This window comes from Vicugna pacos, chromosome 2, assembly GCF_048564905.1.
Source record: "Vicugna pacos chromosome 2, VicPac4, whole genome shotgun sequence".
NCBI lineage: Eukaryota > Metazoa > Chordata > Mammalia > Artiodactyla > Camelidae > Vicugna > Vicugna pacos.
The window spans coordinates 34,967,213-34,993,949 of NC_132988.1; the positions used below are offsets into that span (position 1 = coordinate 34,967,213).

The following is a 26,737-nucleotide window of genomic DNA, read 5'->3' on the forward strand; positions in this document are numbered from 1 at the left end:
GCATTTTAATAAGATCTCCAGGTATTTCAGATGCATATTAAATTTTGAGAACTAATCAGATAAACAGTTGACCACAGAACAACACGGTGGTTAGAGGTGCCAACCCTCTGTACAGTTGAAAATCCATATATAATTTATAGTTGGCCCTCCATATCCACAGTTCTTCAGGATTCAACCAACCACGGTTCACGTGGTACCACAGTATTCACTACTGAAAAAAATCTGTATGTGGCCCTGTGCAGTTCAAACCCGTGTTTTTGAAGGGTCAACTGTACAATTCATATTTATGTTTCCTACTTATTCCAGTAATACCCTCTTGTCTGTTTTCCACAATTCTCATTCTGGATCCAACCAAGAATCATGCATTGTATTTAGTTGGCATACCTCTTTAAAGGTTTCCTTTAATCTAAAACATTCCCTAAGCCTGTTTGTTTTCCATGACAAGGACTTTTTTGAAGAATCCAGGCCAGGCATTTGGGAAAACAGCCCTCTATTTGTATATGCCTGATGCCAATCTTAGTTTAAAGGAAACACATGGACTAGGAGAACAAGATAAATGAAACCACAAGCAAGCAACTGAAAAAAACCCAGAAGGTAGGACATTCTGTAGGACAACTGACCAAGTCTCTTCAGCAAGTCAGGTCATTAAAAAAAGAGCTGTACTAAATTTTAAAAGAGCAAGGAATATAACCATATTTAATCTGTGACTTAAATTGGATATACTGGTTTGGACAAACCAGTTGTAAAGATAATTTCAGGTCAGTTGTGGATGAGAAGGCTAGAGGAGATAATTAGCAAAGTGGAAAGGTGGAGGTTGTTGACTGGAAAAGGTTACAAAACAATATGAATAATAATTTGGTAAAAAGTACACATGTATTTAGGCGCATAGAAAAGTATCTGAAAGTATATGCTCTAAAGTGTTCACGGTGATGATTTCTGGGTGGAATGTGATGCTTTTATTTTTGCTTGTATATATTTTCTGATTATTTTTCCAATGCATATGTATTGCTTCTGTGATAATAAAAATTATCCTTTGGTAATAATGTAACTTTAAAAAGCTAAAGCTCTAACCTGTTCTTAGAAATAATGATCAGTATATATATGTAAACTAAAAAAATGTGCAGTATATTATATTTACTTGCAATATAATGTATATGTGCAGTCAAACTCTAGTACTAAATTCTCCCTAATAAAACTGAAAAGGGAAAAATAAAAAATAAAAATTATCCTGCTTCTGACGTTTCACTTTTACATGTATCACTCTCGTGAAAGCCCCCATCATCTGTTGCCTGGACTCTCAGAATGTCCTCTTTACAATGGTAATGTAACTATGTGTGTAACAATGGTAATGATAATTATTTTAGTGGTTTCCTTACTGTCATTCTTAACCACCTTAGTCAATTCCCCACACAGCAGCCAGAGTGATGCTTTAAAAAGGACTATTTTTTAAAAAAGTAAATCAATATCAAATCTGTTCAAAACTCTCCAAGTTACCCATCATATTAAAAATCTTATCTGTGGCTTTTCTCTATGAATTCTTTCCAACATTTTCCTGCTTTCTCACTCTGTTCCACCAGAGTGGGCCACCTTTCTGATCCTCAAGCAAGCAAGTTTCCTCCTGACTGTAAGAACTTTGCACACTTCACTAGCCTACTATGCCCAGAACTCTCTTCCCCCAGATTTCAGCCTAGCTCTTTCACTTCAGAAAAGGTTTCCCTGACCACTCTTTCTAAAATAGCTATCCTCACAAGCTATCATTCTCTATATCCTCCCTGCCTTTTTTTTTTTCCTCTCAGAACTTCTCTCGACTTCAAAGTATCTTACATACTTACTCAGTAAATTAGTTATGGTCTGTCTGTCCCATTAAAATGTAAGCTTTATGAAGGTAGGAACTTTGTCCACTAGTAGATCCCCTATGCCTAAAATAGTGCTTAAGAACATGGTTGATGCATAAATGTTTGCTGATTAAATTACTCAGTGAAAACAAGAATCTGTCTAATATGATATCGCTCATAATTCCACCAGAACGTGGAATTATCATAATTAGTATTCAAGAGCATGGATTATGGTTGTATGTATTAAACATTCGAGTATGAGTAATGTAATGGGAAATAGAATGTAAGCTATTCAGATACAAAGAAAATATAATCATTAGTTGTAATTTGCAATAATATGATTAATTTGTAATGTAGTGATGCAATTTGTAGTAATGGTATGGTTGTAGATGAGCTGTGGCAGGGGAAGGAGATAATAAATGAATGACTTCCCAAATGATGACCTCTAATTCCACTGGTGGGTAGAAAATCAGGCACTTTGCTGAGTGAGAAGGATAAAGAGCATATGGATCACTCTGTAAGTATATAGCTACTGTTTTAAATTAAGATCATAACACATATTTAGTGAAAGATAAAGCATGTATAAAGTCTTAGTCTTCTAACTCTTACATTGTTCTTGTGAACTTTTCTCTAGGTTATTAGTCACTGTCTTAGGTGGAAGATAAGGAACCGGTCCCCAGGTAGACAGAGCTCGTTTGCTGGTGTCAAACTGCTGGGTGAAAAATTCCTGGAGCTTCATTCCTATTTTTATCAGGTCCGGTGTAGTTGATCTTGATATCATTACTTGGAAAATATCCCACTTCAAATCTCCATGGACAAAAATTTCACTAAAGCATAAAACAGAGTCTTTATCATACATCTTATAGAAGACAGTTTAAAAGCACAAGAAAAATTCTCTTCCCAACAGCTTTTCATTCGTATTAATGGTATGATATAAAATCATTTTGCAGGAAACATGGTTTGTGGTTTCTCACTAGATGATAGAAAACAGGTTAAGGGCAGTCACGTAAAGTATTGAAAAAGTGTTACTAAATACCTTTTATCAGTCATGCTTGACTCCAGTGTATTATACAGATTTACTTTCCATTCATCCTGAAGCTTGAGATCAGCATTACTGAAGATGCCCATGAGGATACTTGAGCCCATGTAATCAACACGAGCTTCAGTAGAACCCATAGTAATCTGAATTTTGTGACTGGGTTGCTGATTTGGATGTTCAGAAATATGAGCTAATAAAGAAACAATAAATGACTAGTCAAGAAATGCCTAATGGGAAAAACTCATCAAAATCAATTTTCAAATATTTTTTTAAAATACATTTTTCAGTTGTAAAATTTCAACATACCAACCATCTCCAAAGCATTAACATCTATGGTCCCTCCAACTACTCCTCCTTTAGAATCTAACTGTGATCTTCCCAGACCAACAGACATGCTTATCTCTCTATCTCGGTTACTTCCTACTGACAGACGGCCCTGGCTCTTCAAACCACTAGTTGTCCAACTGTAAAAAAGAAAAAGGGTTATTAATTAGACATATGGCTTCCAATGTCATGAATTAAATAAAACAGGAGTTAGATGATTTCAAAAAGGTTGGACAATGAAACAATACATTTCTTCTAAAAACTGTGGTAAACGTTTATTAACATTAATGATAAGGCTTTCTTCTTAATTAGAAAATCATGCTATTTTTCTTAGAATTTTCTGTTTTTTTAGAAAACATATTTCATGCTGTTTTATATTACAGTATCTTTAAGGTGAAACTACTTTCAAGATAAAGCAATTTATATCTTATCTGCTGTTTTTACTGTCTCAAACATTTCAGTATTAAAAAAAGGTTTTGAATTGCTTTACAATATGAGAAAAATTAAAACTAATGATTAAATATATTTTCTTTGTATCTGAATAGCTTACGTTGTATTTCCCATTACATTACTCATATTCATTTGAACGTTTAATTGCTTCAAGTTGATAGCAAACACGACAAGTGTTTCCCATGGGGTCCCTTGTTGGCTTGCTGCTTTGTTTGATTTGTTAAAAGGAGCTGATGTTTTTGAAAGCGAATCTAAAAACAGAAAAATCAAATGTACGTTCATTCAAATAGATGCTCAGCCAATTACAAAGCAGAAACTACTCTTATCAATAATCCAAACAGTAAAATTATGATATTCTTGTGTTAAAACCTATCAGTTAATAGCTGTTATACTGCCTCTAAAATAAGTTAGTATTTATTGCATTTTTATTAAGGTTGCCAGCTCTACTTCTTGAAAACGCATAAAGTTCTATATGACCTCCATTTTATATGAGGAAATTCTGGTGTGCATGGGATACAGATCATTCATCACTCTAAAATTTTCTTTACAAAGGAGGAAATCGTAAGTTACTGCTGCCAAAAAGAAAGCTTAGGAGGCAGGTACCATTCTGAAACTCAGAGGCTGGCTGGGGTGCCTGTCTTCTGTGTTCTTATGGACTCTGTATATCTTGAATCCTGCATTTGCTCATTATACACGACTCTTACCTTGTGCCATGAACTACATCATTTCTATATGCTTAGACACAAGTCGAGTATTGAGCATATAAGAATGTTCAAAAAATACTGGCTGAATAAAAGAATGACTGAATGAATGTAAAGATTAACTTTTCAATATCAAATATCTTTTACGACATTGTAGGTTTATTTTACTTCTAAAAATAGCTGTACCATATGGAGCATGCTAACAATATGCTCATCCCCTCTCCCTCCCTATCCCTTTTCAAAGCTACTAGCCATCCAGATGTCCCTTCTGCTGTCAAATACTGTGAAGTATTTATTGTCTGGTTTGGGATTTACCTGTCCCCCTCTCCTTTGTCTTCCCTAAAAACCTGCAAGAGTTTATCTCCCTTTAGCTGGGGCAGAAATCTGGGAGTAACTAATTAAGATTTTTATTTTGGGGGCCTCCAAGGGCTACTGATAATGAAGGGATCAGTGTTACCTCTTCGGGGAACTGAAGAATCAGACACACTCCGTGATCTTACGGAAGCTGGGGATTTTAGGCTCTGTGCTGCTGTCCCTGGTGACATGGTGCTGTTTGTCATATGCTCATTGAACACATTAGGTGACTGAGGCATGTGGGTGAAGGAGGCTGACTGACTAGGCTGTTCCCAGGTCCTGCAGTAAGCTTTTCTTGATGATTCAGGGGAAAGGTGCTGGCTTACACCTTCAATGGAATCAGGTGTCCCTGGGCCAGATGCTAATAGAAAAGCAGAAAACAAAAACAAAATTAACAGGGTAAAATCACCATATTATAAAATTTTGCCACTCCACCATTTCTATAATCACATTATATAGTCCTTCCAGTTCTCCACCTGACAAATATACAGCAGTGTACAGTTTGCAAAGTAAAATCCAGCATGTCATTTTATTTCATTCTCCCTGAAGCTCCATGAGAAGGGCAAGACAGGAACTTCTGTTCCCATTTTACAGATGAGAGAATAGACTGAGGCCCAGATTTCTGATATCTTCAACTATGTCATTTTAAGTCTACCTTTCACTTATTAATGTAATACTACAACAATATCTAAGTCCAAGAGAAAAAATGCAGTATGGTAGCACATCCTCAATATTTTGTTTTCCATGCTTAATGAACCATGATTAACTTGGTTAAATGTATTTCTGCACTTCTAGATTTTGCAAAGATTACAGAGCAATCATCACAGAATAACAATCAACTGAACTTAATCCCTGAGAGAGCATTTTGTGACCTCCAATAATACTGCATTACCAGCACTTAGCACATTAAAGGGGCTCAATAGATATTTGCTCAATGAGTGAGTGAACTGCATGGTACAACTTATCAAGTAAGACAAAGTTTGTGTTATCAATCGTGGATCTTGTAACGACTGTAACCAAAATTAAAAGCAGCCCAAATATAATTTATAATTACATAACAAACTTACTTGGCAAATTTATAGTTTGGTCTCCGAGGAACAGGCGTCTTGCAATACTTCTCCTATACCAGGCTCTTGGAAACGCCAGAATTTCACTGAGTCGGCGCATATCATATTTGAAGGAAGCAGACCCTATATCACAAACAGCTGAGGCATATATAAAATTTGTTAAAACAGATTACCAAAACCTTTAATATTTTCATAAGGTATAATATGACATAATATTACACAACTGAATTATAATTCAGTTACAATTCATGAAATACCAAAATAAGTTACATAGTATGATTAGTAAGTGATAATGTGTTCCTCCCACAAATAATAAAAATAGCATATTCTAGCACTGTTAGTTCCATTTCCATTTTTAAGGTGAGGAGGGCAACCTGGAATTCTATTATCACTTTATCATGAAATTCTCAGAGGGTCTTAAGATCACTCTTACAGCTTCCAGCTTCAACTCTCAAATATGGGAACTGAATCTGAATGAGCTGGAATACATACTTCCTCAAAAGTAGCTGCAAACCTGTATGGCAAGACCTACAGTTCTCCTTTTAGACAAAAAGCAGCGACTTCTCAGTCTGAAAGCTTCTGATGGCCGTCTCTTGGAGTTCTGCTCTGAGCACTCTGCTGCCCCTGCTGTATGTGCTCTGCCCTCCTCCACCACAGCTTCTCTGCATTTACACACCAATGTCTCCCAAACCTAAAGTTTCTATTCCAGCCTGAGCCCATATCCACACAGTCCATCAGCCAACTGCCTACAGGGCCCTTCCCCCTCAATGTCCTTAGGCACTTCCTTTATTTTCTAAGTTAATGACCTCAATGTCCCTTCAGTCACCTAACTAAAAAGCTGGAGGTATCCTTGTCTCCTCTGCTGCTCCTCATACAATTTGTCCTTAAGCTTTGGGATTCTCTTATTCCTCTTAAAACCATTCTCTTTTCTCTTTTTTCTACCATCACAATTCCAAGACCCTATTATTTAGTCTATTTCAACAGACTTCTCAAGTATCGTTCCACTCCCATTTTTCATTCTACTATCAACTCTCTTCCTAAAACACTAATCTGAAGCATCATTCCTATTTTTAATCTAAACAGATTATTTTATAATTCATATATAATTCTGGTTATTTTTGTGGTAAGAACACAGCATTTGATCTACAATCTTAACAGTTTTTTTTTTTAAGTAAACAATACAGTATTGTCATCTTTAGGGACAATGTTGTCATCCTATTTCTTAAAAACCTCTAAAGGCTTATCACTGCCCAAAAGATCAGAACCCTGTTTTTGGCCTGGCATTCGAGTCTCCCCCTGATCATGTCCTGATCTGTTTTACCAGCTTTACCTCTGGCCAACTCCCCTCTCCCTCTGGAACCCACCTACTTTTTACAGCTAACTAAATGTTCAGTTATACCTGTGCTTCAGTCTCCCTGAATCAAAGTATGAACCAAAAGCATATTTTTTGATGCTTCTGTGCCATTAAATACCATGTTGCTATAGCCAAGAATATTCCTACATAATTTTGAAGATCTGGCCCAAATATCATTTCCTTTGTGAAGCCTTCTCTGATCAAAATTTAATTGCTTCCTCTTCATTAAGTAAATTCCATTATAGGATTTATCACACTGCAGTGTAATTTATCTGTCCACTAACAAGACCTTGCCTTATTCATGCCTGCACCTTGAAGCACCTAGCAGAGTGACTGGCACAAGTTCACTGTAAAATACAGGCTCAATATATGTTTGTTCACTGACCAAACAGATACTGTGTTGAGTGGGTTGAGGGTACTTACTATATTTGTTTGATAAATAATTTTTAAAGTTTTCACTCACATAGTACTCTAAATTCTGCAAAATGTTCTACATGTATCTAATTCTAAATACTCATATCACAATGTAAAGAAAATGAGGAAGGGATCTGCTCACAGTTACGTAACTAGTTATAAAGCTTGTGTTGCACATGCACACAACTCAAGATCTGATGACACCAAGGAAAAAATCTTCAATACTCATTCCTCCTTAGTGTTTTAAGAATTTATAATTTAAAAATCAAACAAAGTCAGAAATTTTACCAATTCATGGTAGAGAAGTAAAGCAGCAGCTCAGTAATTTAATTAGGCATATTTTGGCCCTTAGGTGATATTTCTATGTATTTATCTAGAAATCCTATTTCTAACACTGATTACCTGGACTGAGATAGTACTTGGCTGGACTGTTATTTCTCTCTGTTAAATCAATTTTTCATAAACAATATTATTAAACATATTTAATATTTAAACACTTAAAAAGGAGGCCCTTGTTTAATTCTGGAAAACAATATTTTAGTTAAAAAACTATAAAATTGAATACCAGATATATTTATTAGTGTAGTGTCCATTTTGCTTGCAGACTTGCTTACAGACTGACTTTCAAAAAACGAGGCACCTCCTGAACGCCTTATCCGAGACAAACTCACTTTCACAAACTCGAGATTTATACTGAGTGAATCTTTTCGACCAGTGACTGAAGTGGGTTCTTCATCCACATTTCCTTTAAAAAACAAAACAAAACAGATACGCATGGACACACACATAAATACACATATATATATATTCATAATATATACACAACTATCTAGTTACATGAATTTATCGAATAGACTAGAATATGCCATCAATTAAAATCACTTAAGTGAGGTAAAAATTTAAGCAGAATGACCTAATAAGCATTAGAAATTCCTAACAATAGTTTAATAGGTGCAAGCCCATAAGCATAATTGATGATTTTTGCAACATCTCTCCAATAAAAACTAGAATTGATATGGAGTGTGTCTTTATTATTTATCTATATAAGTGAAGAGACATTCACTAATATCAACTTTTTATACAGTTTTAGTGGTAAATCTGCACTCTAAAATGCCAGTAGAATTTGAGTTTTAAATTAAGAAACATGATGTACACTCTAAACATTTACAGTTCATAGAATATAATTTTTTATACAAATAGGAAGTGATTTAGTGAAACATTTAAATAACATAAGTAACTTCTTATATCCAAAGAGACTGTACAGTATATATCACTTATAAAATATTCTGAGTTCTAAATTTCCTATATAATTAATTTATCTGCATTACTTGTTTGATATTTCTACTTATTACTTAGAGACAGGATAGAAAGTATCAAGAAGAAAAATAAAGTTTCTGATCTTGTTTTATATCTATTATTAAAGGTATCATGATTTCTACAAGGATCAAAGCTTGAAAAGATGCTATAAATCTGAAAAAGATGCAAACATGCTAAGTATACCTAATCCTCCTGATCCAGGTGTAAGGCCAGAGACAGCAGTTTTTTGCTTCCCTGCTCCATATGGATGAAATACATAAAGAGAGAAGTCAGACATGCACGCAGTGAAGCTCAAACCCGATGAACTGCTGCTGGAGCTGGTCAGGTCTGACTGACTACTGCTGTGCCGACTTCTGCCAAGAGGGCTGCCTAATCCAGATGAACCTACAGTGAACACAAGAAATCCAAAGTATTTATAAGCTACAGAAAATTTAAAAAACCTGTCACTAGTATAGTCTCAAGAACTAAATATGACTTGCAAATAAAATGAAATAGTCAAACATTAACTGATCAATAGATTTAAATCCTGAAATGCAAATGAGGACTTAGTAAATTAATTGGAAATATTCTGTTCATCTTTGAAACAATTATTTGTTCATATGACTGGGCAACTCCATGGTTTCCTGTTTCTTTTCTCCTTTGTTCTATTGGAAGCAGGCAGTCAAAGAGGTACAAAATAGCTGGGTTTTAAGCAGAAAGGGAGGAGAACGAACTGTAAAAAATTCAAATCATACAGCAGGACTCCATATTTCCATAGAAAAAATGGAAATAGAGCCAGGTACACAAATGCACAAAGTTAAAGATCTCTTTCTCTTCACCACGGATAGGTGAATTCCAAATATGCTATAAAAATAAAAAATACAGTGTAAAATCTAAAAAAAAAAGACACAAATGAACTTACTTATAAAACAGAAACAGACTCACAGACATAGAAACAAACATATGGTTACCAGGGGGAAAGAGACTGGGAAGGGATAAATTGAGAGTTTGAGATTTGCAGTTACTAATAGATAAACAAGCTTCTTCTGTATAGCACAGGAAACTATATTCAATATCTTGTAGTAACCTATAATGAAAGAGAATATGAAAACGAATATTTGTATGTATTTGTATGACTGAAACATGCTGTACACCAGAAACTGACACACTGTAAACTGACTATACTATAATAAAAATAAAACAAATAAATTAAATTAAGTTAAAAAATATGAGACCATCTAAACAGAGAATTAGATGACTTTGCTGATGATTCTAAAACACATATCTCTAGACCAGATTTCTTTGGATTCATATATTGCAACTGGTTACTTGACATCCCATTAGAGCGGGTCACAGGCATTTAAAGCTTACCAAGTCCGAAACTGGACTCTTGATCTTTTCCCCCAATCTGCTACTCTTCCAGTATTTCCCATCTCCAGTAACATTTCCATGCAAATAGCTCAACCAGATACCCAGGAGTTGTTTGTCCTCCTTCTCACTTCTAACTTCCTATTATGAAATTTATCACCGTATCATTTCTAATAACATATATCAAGTCTGTCCATTTCCCTCCATCTTACCATTGCTATTCCAGCCTAAGCAATGATCAGTTGTGAGCTGCTGAAATTACCAACTGTTCTGTTTCCTTCCATTCTTGTTCTCCTTCAATCAACTGTCACACCGCACTTGGACTAGTGTTCTAGAAGTGTACATCATAATCACGTCCACTTCCCTACTGAAGCTTTCAGTGGCCTCCCTGCATGATCTGGCTCTTTCTTATCTATCGAAATCTTGCTCATGCCAGTATACCCTTAGTTCACCATGCGCCACTTATACTTTTTTTTTCTTTTTCAAAGTTGCCAAATTCTTTCCTGCTTCATAGATTTTGAATTCTGTACCTGGAGTATTTATTCCCCCAACTCTCTGCTTGGCTAACTCACACTCACCTACTTCATGTTTCCACTTAAAATATACTTGTTTCCTTACTATCTGTTTCTCCAAGTGCAACTGAAGTTCCACACTAGCAGCGGCCATGTCTGCTAAGTTCACTACAGTATATCCAACCTTTAGCACTGATCCAGAACTCAGTAAAGCTCAATAAAGATCCTTTAAAAGAACAGACATGAATCATAACCCACAGTTCTAATACATTTATTCTCATCATCATTCCTTCTTGCATGTTTTATGATGATAAAATGATGGGTGCTGTTTCACTTTTTTATTTCCTAAAATAAATGTGGGCATAAAAAATAACTGCTCATTTTATATTCCTTTCACTACGTATTCCTACCATAGTACATATACACTGCTATAATAATTTAAGTGTTAATAATTTGTGACATTTGCCCTTAAGAAAAAAGTGAATATCCCAACAGAGAAATGGGGCACGGGCATATTTATCCCCCTCCTTCAAATAGCCAATAAAGTAGCAATATAAATTAAAATGATAAAATCCCATTTTAGTCCACATTAGCAATGACTAAAAATAAATTTAAAGCACAATGTTGGGAAGAATACAGTGTGGAGTCCACACACTGTGGTGAAGATGCAGAAATCTTATCATCTTACTAGGGAGTAAAACCTACCAAACACCTTAAAAATGTTCACACTCTCTGACTCAGGAATTACGCTTTTAAGAATTTATCCTAAGGATGTTTTAAAATGTCTATATACAAAGATATTCATCTCAATATTATTTACAAAATAAAAAAAGTCCAGGAAATTTCAAATATATGATCAAAATAATGGAATATCATGCAGTCATTAAAGTTATTTTAGATATTAAATATTTAATAATTTGGGAAAACTTATATTTAAAACTTTTTAAAGTTATATAGCAGAAGAGACCACCTTTCAATTTTGCTTGGGAAAAAGACTGTATTGCCACAAAAATGCTGGCGAGCAGGTAGGAAATGATAATACTGGTTATCTATGATAAAGAGGTATTATTTTCATTTTTAGTACTTTTCTGTTTTCTGTATTTCCTGTAATGAACTATGTGTTAATTTTATACCCAGAAAAATGTTTTCAAAAACCGGCAATGCCACTTCAATATGTTGTTGGCTACAACATAATTTCAACAGCAATATTTTGGAGCTAAGTGCAAAACAGTGAGCAATGGCATTGGCAAAAACTTTTGTTTCTAAAATATCAACTTTTTGTTTTCTTGTTTTGTTGTGAAAACTTCCAGAGATTCACAGAGCAGAGCAAATGTTTTGCTTTAACCGTTTCTCCACATTGCTGAATATCCCCTCAGGACAGAATCGCCCTGGTTAACCATTGTTAGTTAGTTAGTTATGTATGTATGTACGTACGTATGTATTTATTTGAAGGGGGAGGTAATTAGGTTTATTTAGTTGTTCTTATTTTTAATGGAGGTAACCGGGGACGGAACCTAGGACCTCGTGCATGCTAAGCACGCACTCTGCCTCTTGAGCTAAAACCTCCCCCAAGAACCACTATTTTAATGTCAGTTCTCTTATCAGTTCTCTCATCAAAAATACCCAGTAAAATCTTATTACTGGCATTTGTGACCTCTATATGATTTTTAGGGCAGAAATGACACTGAGTTTTAATATAGTGAAGGGTGACTATCTCATCAAATAATCATCAGAGGCTCTGTTTTAAAAACTAAACCTTTTATGAAACAGACATTTGAGTTAGATAACAAAATTTACTGTTAAAAACTATATATTTGATACAATTTTAATTTAATATATTTGATAAATTTGATACAAATTTAATTTACTGTTAAAAACTATAATTTGATACAATTTTAAAGGTTTAAAACTAAACCTTTTATGAAACAGGCATTTGAGTTAGATAACAAAATTTACTGTTAAAAACTATATATTTGATACAATTTTAATTACAAGACAATACATCTCTTATTTATCGTTTGTAACACTGATTACTCTTAAATGTAAAAATATAGCATAAAATAAAACATTCAAAAGTACCTGACCATATTATCATTCACACTTCACAGCACTTGTAGTACGCACATTCAAGCCAACAGCAAAACGCTATACAACTGCCGTTCCCTTGTGACAAAATACACTCAAAACTTAGATCTACGATAGTTTTTGTCTATAAATACTCTAATTCTCAAACATTCTCCTTTTCCATATTTACTTGCGACTATACATCAATAACTGGTAAAACAGAATCTAGCTTTATATCCAGGAAAGCAAAGACTGTTTCCGCACCTGGCGTTGCAGTTTTGCCTGCACAAGTCTTCGTTCCACTCTGAGCAGCGTTAGCTCCGGGGGGGACGGTCTCTGCAGGGCACGCCGTCCCTAAAGTCTCTAGTTCTCCTCGGTTTGAAGAAAACACCAAGTCCAGGGATGGCAGCTTTAGCATGCATTCCACTCTGGACACTGGTAAACAGCTGAACTTGATCTGTGAGGGCTGGAAAGTGTGGGAAGCCAAAAGGAAAAAAGAAGCTTTTAGGAACTAGATGGTTAAAAAATTTCCCATTGGACTTCAAACAGTACATTCAATTTTGATTTCAGTCTACATATACCAGTATTATTTGACACTTAAAAGAATTTTATGTTTAATGTCCTAGTTTTTCAGATAGACACATGATACATTAACCAAAATGTATTTATAAAATGGTATCATTTTTAAAAACTCTAAATATTTGGGGAACTATCTTTTAGCAGTAGATATGTAGACATTTAGATGATTCAGAATGTTAAAGATATTTATGTCCATATTGTTCATAATCAAGTCCTTTAAAGAAGTAATTTCCTTTATATTAAAAATTTTAAAAGGCTACTGCATTAATAACTCATTTTATAAACTCTCAAATCCTCACTCATTACTTGTTTTTATCATATCTTCAAAAAAGCTAGTGCAGAGAAGATCAAACTGAAGCTCTTTTGACCAAATTGCTAGTGTACAAATTAATCTGAACAGATGACCGTTTGTTTTTTTTTTAATTCTTAAGACTGATTATAAAATGTTAATTCGGAGCAAACTTCACCTTGAAGTTTGGATACAAGTCAAATCGTCCTTAATAAATGGACTCAATCAGATGCTAATATGCCATACTTCGTTTTATTGTGCTTTGCAGATGTTGAGTTTTTCACAAATTGAAGGTTTTTGGCAATCCTACCTTGAGCAAATCTAATGGTGCCATTTTTCCAATGGTGTTATTTTTAATTAAGGTAAGGGCATTCGTTTTTTTTTTTTTTAAAGACATAATGCTTTTGGACACTTAATAGTCTACAGTATAATATGAACATAACTTATATGCACTAGGAGATCAAAAAATTCATGGTACTCGCTTTACTGCAGTGTTCTGGAACTGAACCCACAATGTCTCTGAGGTATGCCTATATTCCTAAAGACCTACAGATAGGAGTGAATTTTGGAATAAAATATTAAATAGAGGTTATATAACTCTCAGAAAAATCTAACAAAGATACTAATGTGACTTTGATGTCTCAATTTTGCTTTATATCCGCCCCCAAATGACCATAATGACAAGAATAATAGGTGCCATAATAAAAAAAGGCATAAAATGCTAAAAAGGGGTTTTAACTTACATATTTTCACTTTTGCCTCAAAAGTATAAGATCTAAATTTTGAAAACACAGAAGATCTATGAAGCTCCTCAGCAGAAAAGTAAATAAACACATAAAATTGTACATATACTTCCCAGAGGTTTAGGCAACCTCGAATATCATAAACATGCTAAAGGTCCATGAACTCACGGTTAAGAAAATGTATAAGAGAAATAATATTTTAAATGTTCAAATAAACTTAAGAAAAAAGCTTTTCTTTAAAGCAAAAAGGAATAAATGAACTATATTACCTGAACTCGTACATAAACCACAACGTCTACAGGGAAGGAAGAGTAAGCAGATGTTGAAGAGGATACTAATGATGTTGTTGATTCTTCCATAGGATCTGGTATTTCAAAATGTCCCATATCTTCATCTTGTGAGCTGACAGCTGTTAAAATATTTAGCTTTAAGTTTTACTGTTAGGGCAAGGGCAAATTATTTATTGAAAGATCTGTTTCTCTTATGCTAGTGCTGAGATCAAGGGTACAAATACACAGAAAGACTGGCTTCCACAGCCCATCAGTCTGGACATCTTTCCCTGTTCAAATCTCTTACTCATTCCTCCAAACTCCGATTCCCTGCTGTTACCAAGCAGTGTACAAAGAAAACAGTAATTATGCCTTTGCCCTCAAGGAGTTTCCAGCCCAAGAGACACACTAATTTAGGACCTAAGGATGTTAAGTTTGTCATTAACTAGCTGTGGCCGTGGGAGAATCATAAAACACCACCAGGACTTAAGTTTCTTCATTTGTAAATGAAAGCTGGATGACCTCTCAAGTTCTTTTTCAGTTCTACAATTCTTTTATATTTATCATTGAATATATTATATAATAATAAGTAATAGCTTTAAGAAATGCTTCTAAAGTAGCAGGATCCCAGAATACATGCGATATGCAAGTATATAAGGAGGACACTCACTTGTATAATTCCTTTCAATTGGTGTAATTGGGATAGTTTCCAGAGCCTTTTCCAGGAAGTCTAATAGGCAGGGACTAATAACCATTTCCTCTGGCAATGACTGAAGTGCTACCCAGGCATATAACTTGGCTGTTTTCACTCCTCCACTTCCTTTTCCTTTGGCTAGAACATTTACAAATGTGAAGTGAGTTTAATAAATAGTTTTCATAAAACATATGATAATTTTGTGAGAAATCAGAATTATGACAGTTTAATCGGATGAAGCACCTTATAATTAAAATCATAGAAGAATGCAATAAAAATAGGTTGATAGAAATGATGATACATTATTGTTAGAATTCAGAGATGACTAATGGTGTATATAAACACAACAGTTGTTCCTACTTGCTCTAGGTCACAAATTTTGGCTCAATTTTTCAAGTTTATACTTTGCTAACTCTCTCAGTATTATTTTAGTCTCTCATTTTTTATTATTTTGTCCACTTAAGAAGTAAGACATAGAGACCTCTAACGAACAGTGTTTTGTGGCAAGTGAGGAAAAACATCATTGTTTATAGGCTTTCCTATGTTCTTGCTGGTCTTACCTTGTATATTTTTATACTGCCTCCCTACACAGGCTGCATCTCTCTCTCCTTCTACCTGACTAAGTATTTCCAATCAACAGAGTGGTTGTAAGAGCTAAGATGTAGCTAACTTTGGTTTAGGTTTCCAAGTCCAACATATTTTAGTTTGTAAACCTAAGAAATTCACCTTGTATGAGCTTTATCTTTCTTCCTATAGAAAACAGGGCTAATATCTGTCCCGCACTTAATGGACATTCATATAACTTGTCAATTTAAAAGTGAAATAAAACATTAGGCATTATTATCATAATTTCTGGCTACTTTACAAGATTTATGTATCAAGTTACATCTCTCAAATACAGCTTTTTCAAATAATTCTTGTCCAGTCCAATACTCCCTTTTTTGGAAATTCTACTACATGTTTAAGATATAATTCATGTGGTGTTGTAGCCAGATTTCAAAATAGCTTCCAGTGGTCCCTGCCTCCTGGTATTTGTGCCCTTGGGTAATTCACTCCTACACTGTATAAGGCCGACTTGTGTGATCAGTAAGATACTGTGGGAGTAATGATATGTGACTTCTGAGACTAAGCTATAAAAGATACTGCAGTTTCAGCCATGTTTTCTTTTGGATCATTCATTTTGAGGGAACATTGACTGCCATGTCATTAGAACACTCAAGTGGCCTAGTGGAGAGGCCCATGTGGGGAGAAACTAAAGTACCAGCTTGCCAGCCACATGAATGGGATAGGATGGAATCAGATTTTCCAGACCCAGTCATGCATTTGGATGGCTGCAGCCCTAGCCAACATCTTGACTGCAACTTCATAAAAGACCGTGAGGTTAGATTCACCCAGCCAAACTGCTCATGAATTTCTGACCCACAGAAATTTGTTTCTGAGATTATAAACCACCAAGTTTTGCATAATTTCTTACTCAATTATAGATAATTAATAAATGTGGTTAAGTCCAATGTACTCTGTCTTAAAGGTATATGTCTGATGTTTGCATCTAGGTCATGCGCTCTCAAATTTGAAATAAGACTTTCTCTAAATATACATGGATCTAAAAAATTCAGTAAACTATTTAGTATATTAAGTTTAACAACTGATATTCTAAGGTCATATCAATTTGAGAAGTAGCCAAAAGCAGTTGGCCCACATTTCCATATACAAATTTTGTACAGTCACTATCAATAAGTCTATGCCCTTTTTCCTTAAACATGTGAGTTTGAAAATCTCAATAGAGCAAGTAGGTGATGACTAAAAATTAATTTATGAAAAAAATTAAAAATAAAGTATATTTTCCTTAAATACCTGAGGGAATAGGTGGGGGTTGGGGAGGAAGTAAGGTGTTAGTCTTGCTCTGGACAGTGCAAGGTAAAGGAGGAGAAGGAGGAGATGTTGCACTATCTTTCATACCATACAGCTTGGACTCTTTAGAGAGTGTTCTTGGCAAAGAAGATCCTCTGGAGGCATTAGGTGATTCAGTCTTTAGAGTCTTGGAATTGTAATGCAACTGTATTGAAGCAAAAAAACTTCCAAATTAAAAGTATGCAGATGAGGAAAATCAAGAAATATACAAAAATGTGGTAGAAGGAACACTGGTCCAGGAGCCAGATTTTACAAGTTAGCTCTGTGATACCAGCAAGTTCCTTATTAGCTTTTTTTCATTTTTAAAATTAAAAAGGTCATCCTAGATAATATTTTAAATTCTTTCTAGTTTAACATTCTAGGATTGTGTATGTCTATAGTCTAAAAAAACAATTGTTTAATAAAGTTGCACTAGGCAAGGTTTGACAAATATGTTATGAATATCAATGAATAAAAAAGAGAGAATTAACTTGTTTTTATCAACATTTCATGGAAAAAAAGGCAACCAATTTAGACAGTCTCATATTCAGAATATGGTTATATCAGAGAAAAACTTCAGAAAGTCTCATTTTAATGTAACTGGTGAAGGAAGAACATATATGATAGAAGATAAACATGGCTACTAATAACCTAATCCCGTATCCTAGACATTTAGGTTTTTACCTTTACATCAACTCCAGGAATATAAAATACTGTTGTTTCTAAGTCACTAGGCTTTGTTTGTAGAGATGATGGCACTTTCTTGCCAGTCATTAAATGGGTGGTGGAAGCATAATTAGTTTGAAACTTCTTCTTTTTTGAAGGAGAATCTTGATCTAAACTCCTGGAACTTCTATCATAACTCCTATAAATAGAAAAATACTTTATCTTTTTAAAAGACATTTCTCTCCTTTTATTTTGTTTAAAATCAGACTTTCATTTATACAGTACATAGAAGGTAAAATATTAATAAAGTTGAGAAAGGGAAGCTCATCAGTGTCTCTAGCTAAACTGGTTGATCCTTGCACGGACAAGGCTTCTGTCGTATGTTCCATAACTACTGAGGGCAGTTACCTTTATTCTTTCCTGAGGTCACAATTAGTTTCACTTGAGCACATTAGGTTGAACCAAATGAAACTGCCTTTTACACAGGTAAAAACAGCTGTATATGGGCAATTTATTTTGGTTTATTGTGGTTCAACCAAAAATAAACAGTCATTCTTTTTATCATCACTATTATAAGAATTCAACTGTTTAGAGTGTCTTTTTATCTTCTCATTTTATAAAACCCTCATTAGACAAAGAGACCATTTAAAAATTTTTTTATTATAGAAAATTTCAAACATAAAAAAAGTAAACAGAATGGTAGAGTAGACCCCATGGATCCATCTCCCGGCTTCAACAACTGTTAGCATTCTGCTTCCTTGTATTATCTACATCTCCACCCACTCCCTACCCATCCACTCAATCATTAATGTTATTATTTTCTTATAATTCTTTTTTAGATTAGAAAGTAAAAACAAAATAAAAATTCAGAGAAAAAATAATCTAACCGTAAGCCTATTTATACCACTGTTCCTTAAATGATGAAAACAAATGGTAAAGCTGCAGTTACAGCCTGAACAACATTGCATTTTCTTAAGGCCTCTCTGTGCAATTGTTTCCTAATCTTTCTTATATCTTTATGAATTCATCAAAACTCCCAATAACAAGATATCTCTGAGTATTGTACTGTTATTTGAAATGGAAATGTGCACAATACAAGAACAGAGACTAAGTGAGAAATTCGTGCTTGTTTAGGAGAATTCCAAAGATATAACTATTTTAATTAAAAATTTTGCTAGAATCTAAATCACATGTCCATTTCTAATCACTAGAAAATATACGTTTGTTTAAAGAAATAGTATGTTATACAAATAAACATGCAAAGATTCCAATTATGATTATATACTCTTTAAATCTGCATTTGGGGATGTAGGAGGAAAATGTTTGTATTGATTAGTGACACATAAATAGTATTTCTGACAAATGAACCTATATGTACCCTTTTCTGAACAATATCTTACCTTCTCAAGCTTATATCATCATGTTCTTGTAGAAGGGTAGTTGGGTGGAGCACACATTTTCCACTATCAATTTCAACTCGTATATCAAGTTCAAAGTCAATATTTCTCTCTGTAGCTGTGCCACTAAGACTTCGGTTGACTGGTGCTGTTGGCCAGCGTTCTGTAAATAGCTGATGAACAGCAGCAAAGCCTGTTGCTTTTTTACGAGATGTGTGTCTAGAGAAAGAACAGCTGGTCATTACATTGCAGTAAAATGGGAAGAGTTTTCAACAAACTATTTTCCATCATGTTATGTGAGCAATAGTCTATAAATAAATTTTACTATATCATAAATTCAAATTATTCAACTAGCTCATGCTAACTGAAGATTTTCCTTAGTTTAATGGAGTCACATTTTATTCAACAGCTACATAATGAGTAACTATTACATGCCAGGCAATGTGCTACATGCTCAGGACACAGGCACCATCACTGCCATTAAGGAGTCTGGATATCAGTGTATGAACTACATTCCACATTTTGGAGATTTCATTTGGGCAAATTGTAAAATTTAAATGCTACTTTCTAAATTTTATTAAAAGAAAAACAAGGAAAGAAAAAATAATGCCATATGGAACTAAATCATATTAGTAAACCATGGATATGTCTCTTAGTATCACTCTGGCTAGGCATATTTAAGATATTTTTCCTGTAAAAAAATGCTTTAAGCTCAATTCTAGATACTAAAATACTGCCTAATGATCTTAAAAGAAAAAGGCTACTCACGAGGGTTTCCTGTAAATATAAAACCTTTCCCTCTCATGGTCTTCATCCTTTTCATCCTTCTCGGAATCTTCACTGGTAGAAGATGAACTGTCATCCCGTCGGCCCTCTTCAGGTTGAAAAGCAATGCCTGGTGTAAAGCCTCCAGGAGTTTTGGGTGAACTGAACATGGAATATGATCCTTCACTATTTGATGAGTAATTGGATGGACCTTCAATGGTTACTGACAAAAGGTCCAGTTCTGTCTCCTCTGGAAACTGATTGTAAAAAGAGAAAACATAAATCAGGTTTGCATTATAAACTTCTTTTTGGTTAAAAAAAGAAAAAGAAAAAGATAGATTTTAAGCATTTAAAATTTCTCTCAGAGTTGAATTTCCTTACTCTGATCTGAAAGAAAGGTCAGCTTTACGAACATACAAAATGGCACACCAAGGAAGGAAGCAGAAGTTCCAACCACAGAAAGTCACACCACTGACACATGAAAAACTAAGAGTGAAATTTTACTTTACATAAGCATATATCATCATATTAATTAGTACATATATATTGCAATTCTTTGAAGCATAGATTAAACATGCTGTGGAGACAAAAGAAACAATGTGATCAACTAAAAAGTAGAAGGGGAGGAGAGCAGTTAGTGATGGGAGAGCATGCAGTGAAGCATAGATTAAACATGCTGTGGAGACAAAAGAAACAATGTGATCAACTAAAAAGTAGAAGGGGAGGAGAGCAGTTAGTGATGGGAGAGCATGCAGAGTCTGTATAGAACATACTTCAAGCTTCTAGATACTTTTTTGTGGATAACTCTATTAAAAATGGGCCCCTAATGGGTTGAAGACAGATGTGCAAATAGTTATGTAATAAAGCATATCAATCAACCAAAGCTAAGAACTCTATATTTTAAGGTGAATAGTTTGTATAAATACCACGTCGCTAACTGCACCAGGAGGCTACTGTATTTAAATAGGTCAAAAAACCCCAAAACTTCCTGTGACCTAATTTGGTTTCCCAGTTGTGAGAGTTGCTTGCATATCCCTTTGAGAATGTGGTAAGCCTTTGTAAAGTGTAATGTGCAAGGTAAATTTATTGATGCTACTATCAGATGCAGAGTGAAATCCCATAATCAAAATCTCAAACATCTGCAGAATCTAGCTTTTCTTCATGTTTTATAAAATACAATTATTTACTAAATAAGTAAATCAGATTTTATTTATCAGAAAATATTCAATTTTTAAAACTGTGGTAAGAGTTTATAGATATAAATATCTAGATATAGATATAGATAAATATCCCTTTGCTTTATATTTTCTATTTATGCCTTAATAATCTACTTTGTAACTTATGATTCTTATATACTATTCTTTATAGATAGCATATATTGCTATTTAAAAATAGGGCTTGAATCAGTTCAAATACTAATGCTTTTAGGAATAAATCACTTCACAATATATATGTATGTAAAAAAATTATGTTATACACCTGAAAATAATGTTACATGTCAATTATATCTCAATTTTTTAAAATGTTGGACAGGAAAAAAATAATCACTTAATTAGTAGAATCCATTTAATTCACTGTAAATGATTTATTTCCAAGCTCATTTTTAGAAAAAAAAAAGGACATATTTGTCAAGGTCACTATATTATAATCTTATAGTTCTAAAACAAAATTCAGTTTGACTAAATTCAGTGTAACTATGGGATCTATATTGAGACTTTCTTAAACGAGTGGGGGAAGGGAAAGAAAACAAATGTGGAATAAGTTTCATTTTTTTTAAACGTAATTTGACAGAAAGTTCCTAGATAAAGATTTATATACCTACTGTACAGATACAATTTTAAAATTAAATCTTACTTTATAACTTTTATTTAGGGAAAATACGTGGCTTATAAAGGTGTTAATTCAATTTATAAATGATTGTGTAGCACATTTTCCACATTTTCATAATTTTTTAATGGGTTGCTTTTATACATGCTTTTTTATACAAGTGACTCAAAATAAATAACATTCAGTGATTAATTTGTTGTTCTGAGATAGATTTGATTCTAGCTTGAATTAGGTAACTAATTTTACCTAAAAAGATTCATTTTGTAGCTGAATGCAGGAAAAAGAGATTCACTCAGGAACTAGTGAATAACTAAGGTACGGCAGTTTGTGGCTTATGATTTGGTTGAATTAATTTGGTAAGCTGATTTAATCCTTTTTTAATTTTGGAGATCAAGTAATTACTATTAAATTATAAAGAAGTACAGAAGTAAAATACATTCATGCGACAGCATATGAAATATACAGGATGAAAAATATTCAAACAATCTTAAACCTCTATGTAAAGCATCTTCAAGGTATGAATTTAGTATGAAATGAGAGGAAGATATTTGAAAGCAGATTTTGAGAGTGGTTAATTAGTTTTAAAGCAAAATTTATGTTGTTCTTAAAAAGTACCTGAAAATACCCTTCCCCAGGACAGCTGGATTGTGGTGTACTTCCCCATACTGTTTTTTTCAACTTAATTAAAATAATAAGAAAACTTATAAAAATTCATGAAAAATAAAAAACAATGCTTTAAAAGAAACAAATAAACAAAAAACAGAACATTTTAACATAAACTTTAACATGCTACAAAATTAGAATACAACTTTGAAGCTGACCTTTTTATTTCTGGTTTCTCCTATTATCTATATATATTCTGAACTAAAATTAATAAATAATAAAAATATATAAAGTACAAACATTTCACATCTACATCTGTGTAAAATACCTGGTTTAATGTGGATTTGCACTTGAAAGAAAAATTATTCAACAAAACATTTCCACCTATGAGCAAGCGGTGTGGAGGAGTCTTTATTCTACATGCAAAACACGAACACCGGCAGCATGGCTCCCTGGTGCCCGCGCGCAGGCGGTGCCCTGCCGTTTGGTAATGTACAGACACTTCAACCATCACAATCGACACTTTCACAGTAGGTAGGTAGTATTTTGAAACTGCATAACCATTATAATTTTGTAATTCCTAAAAATTATTAGCACTGTGTATGTCTAACAAATAATCTCTTACTGTATCCTGGATATTGAAAGTGACTCTGGGTCCAGGAGATGCTGCATCCACGCGGATTTCCGGGAGCTCCTCAGATTCTCCTACTCGGGAACTGTAAGTAAAATAGAAAGTTATAAAACATAAACATTCTCGTTCAAAAAAAATCCCTGGACTTTATAAAGTCTGATTAATAACATTAACATTCTGTTTCTAAACATTAACCTTATCCAAGGATTGAACTTCTGGTATTCCATTTCTTAACCTTTAGCATCCCATAAAAGAAATTCATTGCTTTGACACAAGATTTTCTAAAACTAAACCTTATAAAAAAGAATTTATACTTACTTTACAATGTTCATTTACTAGTAAAACTGTAGTTTTCTTCAATAATATGTAAAATTTCCATCTTTTCATATGCTAAATGTGTGTACTAATCATACCTTTTCCTAAAATGACAAATTCACAGTGAGCTACTAATATGCAAATATTCATTTCTTTGGATAGTATATAAGTTTACACATAAACTTGTCTAAATAGCAATGTACTTCATTACTAAAAAGCACACTCACTGTGGTATAAATGGTGTAGAGGAATTTCTCAAATTTAGTTTGCCAGTATCCCTGATTACTGGTCTTTGACTAATAAGGTCCATTTGCTATCTTAATTTTGTAATTTCCCCAGTTAGAACACAATAAATCAGTAATGAACCTTGGTAAAGAAATCAGCAATTTTATTCTTTCATTGGTTGAAATATTTATTACCTTGCCCTTTCCATTCGCTTAAGAGGTGGTCTTCCAGAAGCCGAAATGCTTTTCGATCGGCTGTAACTTGGTTTGTAACCCAAACCCCACTTATCCTTTAGAGAAGCAGCCTAATGAAATGGGAGAGAAAAAGGGTGACTTTAGGCAGTTGTTTACTATTGTAATATCTGACGTCAAATAAAATGTTGTACTAATAAACAAGTTAGCTTGTCTTCCCTGGATCAATAGCAAGTTATCTTAAATTGCAACTTTAAATGTCACTTAACAACTTAGATCAAAGTGCAGCAGGAATCAGCTACTCTTTAGTCCAAGCATCAGTTAGGAGGGCTGTACAATGAGAACATGAGCCACGGGCTCTCGCCTGAGAGAAAAGAGAAAAAAACCTGGAAGCAGGGTGAGGAGTACAGAAATAAGGGGAGAAAAAAGAAATGATAAGAAAGGAGAGAACGAAAATGAGAATTAAAAGGCAAGATTCTTGGAGAACTTAGGTAAGGGGAGGGGTGAGAAGAGGAGATAAGGGAAGGGGGAGGGAGGCGGGGGGGGGGCGGCGGAGAGAGCGACCACCAACCACCCCAGGGCACCCTGTGACAGAAGTCAGGACAGGAAAGGAAGTGGTGACTGAAACACCCTTCTTGTCTCCAAATCCCTCTTCTCCAAATTTGTAGCTGGGGGCCTAGATACAAAAAAGATTCTAATACAATGGAGATTTAAAGTCTAAACCAATTGAGGAGGAAATACCAAATGAGACAAATGTTAAGAACACACATGTAATTTCAGTAATTTCCCTAATTTTCTCTACCTAGTTTTATTTTTAACAGTCAATTACTAAGTATAACCTACCTTATAAACAGTATGCAAGCAATATTTTAGTTTTATTGTATGACTGTGAAGTACATAGTGGCAAAATTTTTAAACAGAGTTATGCATTACAGGTCATCACTATCCATTTAGTACTATCAGAAGCCAGTTATTAGTAGCTCAAATTGAATTTTATTCTTAATTTAAATAATTTAGAACAGTATTCAAATGAGGTTGCTGGGAATTTGGTGGTGACCAAGCAAAGAAAATTCAAGACAATGAATCCTGGATCCCTGCAACCTCTCCCCCTTCCTTTGACCTTAGCAGCTCTGATTTTTATCTGTTTTTATGTACTGGTGTGCCACCCAAAAACCTTATTCTGGTAAAAATAAAACAAAAGATGAAGGGTGTGCTGAAAATATTATATATAAATATGAATATAAATATATATGTATATCTAAGAACCCACTTACTAGTTTTTCTACTAACAAGACCACTTTGACCCAAAGGAACCTACCTCCATTTGAATAAGTTTTAGAATTATTTTCTACTGTGTTTTAATAGTATATTTATCTATATATTTATTTCAGTTGTTTAGTAACTGGACTCAATCCAGACAATGTGGTAGACAGTAAGGTCAAAGCTAAATAACTTTTCCTTTAAGAGACTCAAACTCTAGTAAGGACAACTAAATATGCAGTTAATTAACATAAAGTGCTGAGAGTACGTAGTGGCAAGAGTAGTCAGTTATGGAAAGTGGGATGGGGTAGAATGGACATCTCAAAAGATTTCACATTTGAGTTAGATATAAAAAAGAAAGCATGACTTTATGAAAGGCAGACAAAACACAGTGGCTAAGGACATATACTGTAGAGTTCCACTGTTTAGGTTTGAATCTTGGCTCCACGGGGATTGCTCGCTGTATAACCTTGGTCAAATGACTTCACCTCTCTGTGCCTCAGTTGCTTCATCTTTACAACGGGGAAAATAATACAAGCTACCATGTAGGGTTGTTTTAAGGATTTAATGGATTGTTAAATGTAACGTACTTTAAATAGTGCTCGGTACATAGTAGATATGGGATATGCAAATCAAGTGTTATCACCAGCAATGGAGGAAGAAAGAGAACAACATAAGTATCATCATAAAATTTCATAAAGTAAAAATTTTAAACAGTCTACTTTAATAAAATTCTCCTTAAATGTTTACTCACTCGCATACTGGACCTCCGTAATTTTTTACGAACATCTCTTCTAATGTCATTCACGGCAACAGATTCTAACTGTTGATAACGTTGAATTTCCTGGTTTATGGTTCCTTCACTTGCACCTAATTTTCTGGATGCAAAACAAATGTGGCAATTAGCATAAGGAGGTGACAAAGTGAGAGTGATTTTTATTTGCTCCTTTTTAATTCTTTCACTTATCAGAATATCAAAGATTATGTATGAACAGACCAAAATCCTCCAGAGTTAACACTCATATCCAGAGAACTATAAAAAAGCTTCACTAACATTTTAGGAAATGTCTTACCTATTTCTACATCAAAAGTCTTTTTAATAATCTCATGAAAGCTATGGACCCACTCTGCAGAAGACTATCTGTATGTAAAATTCTACATATAATTTAAGCCCCAGGTAAGATTTAGGGAGGAAGTATATTTTGCTTCAAGTCATTTTTTCCCCTGAGAACAAAACTCAAACTGTAATGTAAGTCAACAGGAAAATGTGAATCACTGTATCATAAGTAATTTACAGACAAGTTTTTAGGGAATACCTTCATTTACAATGCATACATTTGTGTAACCCTTGAATGCAAGAGAAACACAGACACAGGGGTAATAAAATTAGAAAAGATGAGACACAACTATCACCTTTTGGGGAAACAAAAATCTCAAAGTTTGGCAAGAAGAATATTTAGTCTTACAGAGGAAGTGTTACCTGGTCAGTACTATCTAGTAGGCAACAGACAAAGAAAAAAACTCCTACCACCTACTCCCTTCTCTTGACTCACTCTACCCTCGCATCAGTTCTAGGAAACTGCTAATATAAGCAGGCAAGAAGAGCATGAAATTT

General features: G+C 34.0%; 1 protein-coding gene and 1 long non-coding RNA gene across 3 annotated transcripts in view; one reads left to right on the top strand and one right to left on the bottom strand.

Moving 5' to 3' along the window:
• Positions 1-2,789, top strand: part of LOC140685789 (uncharacterized) — a 31,092-nt gene extending 28,303 nt beyond the window's left edge. Inside the window, exon 4 of the long non-coding RNA XR_012059233.1 lies at positions 2,470-2,789. This is a non-coding gene — a long non-coding RNA (uncharacterized lncRNA). The remainder of the gene's footprint in view (positions 1-2,469) is intronic.
• The window catches only part of BLTP1 (bridge-like lipid transfer protein family member 1), a 174,815-nt gene that overhangs the window by 9,122 nt on the left and 138,956 nt on the right, over positions 1-26,737 (bottom strand). For both annotated transcript variants that reach the window (XM_072938032.1, XM_072938024.1), the window contains 19 exons: positions 25,877-26,000; positions 23,866-23,975; positions 23,126-23,216; positions 22,513-22,575; positions 20,074-20,327; positions 19,309-19,524; positions 17,927-18,107; positions 17,207-17,408; positions 15,329-15,490; positions 14,659-14,798; positions 13,043-13,244; positions 9,039-9,239; positions 8,104-8,283; positions 5,771-5,908; positions 4,807-5,064; positions 3,749-3,899; positions 3,181-3,338; positions 2,872-3,064; positions 2,445-2,662 (listed from right to left, as the gene is read on the bottom strand). In XM_072938032.1, coding sequence (XP_072794133.1) covers positions 2,445-2,662; positions 2,872-3,064; positions 3,181-3,338; positions 3,749-3,899; positions 4,807-5,064; positions 5,771-5,908; positions 8,104-8,283; positions 9,039-9,239; positions 13,043-13,244; positions 14,659-14,798; positions 15,329-15,490; positions 17,207-17,408; positions 17,927-18,107; positions 19,309-19,524; positions 20,074-20,327; positions 22,513-22,575; positions 23,126-23,216; positions 23,866-23,975; positions 25,877-26,000 — 3,242 coding nt within the window. The remainder of the gene's footprint in view (positions 1-2,444; positions 2,663-2,871; positions 3,065-3,180; positions 3,339-3,748; positions 3,900-4,806; positions 5,065-5,770; positions 5,909-8,103; positions 8,284-9,038; positions 9,240-13,042; positions 13,245-14,658; positions 14,799-15,328; positions 15,491-17,206; positions 17,409-17,926; positions 18,108-19,308; positions 19,525-20,073; positions 20,328-22,512; positions 22,576-23,125; positions 23,217-23,865; positions 23,976-25,876; positions 26,001-26,737) is intronic.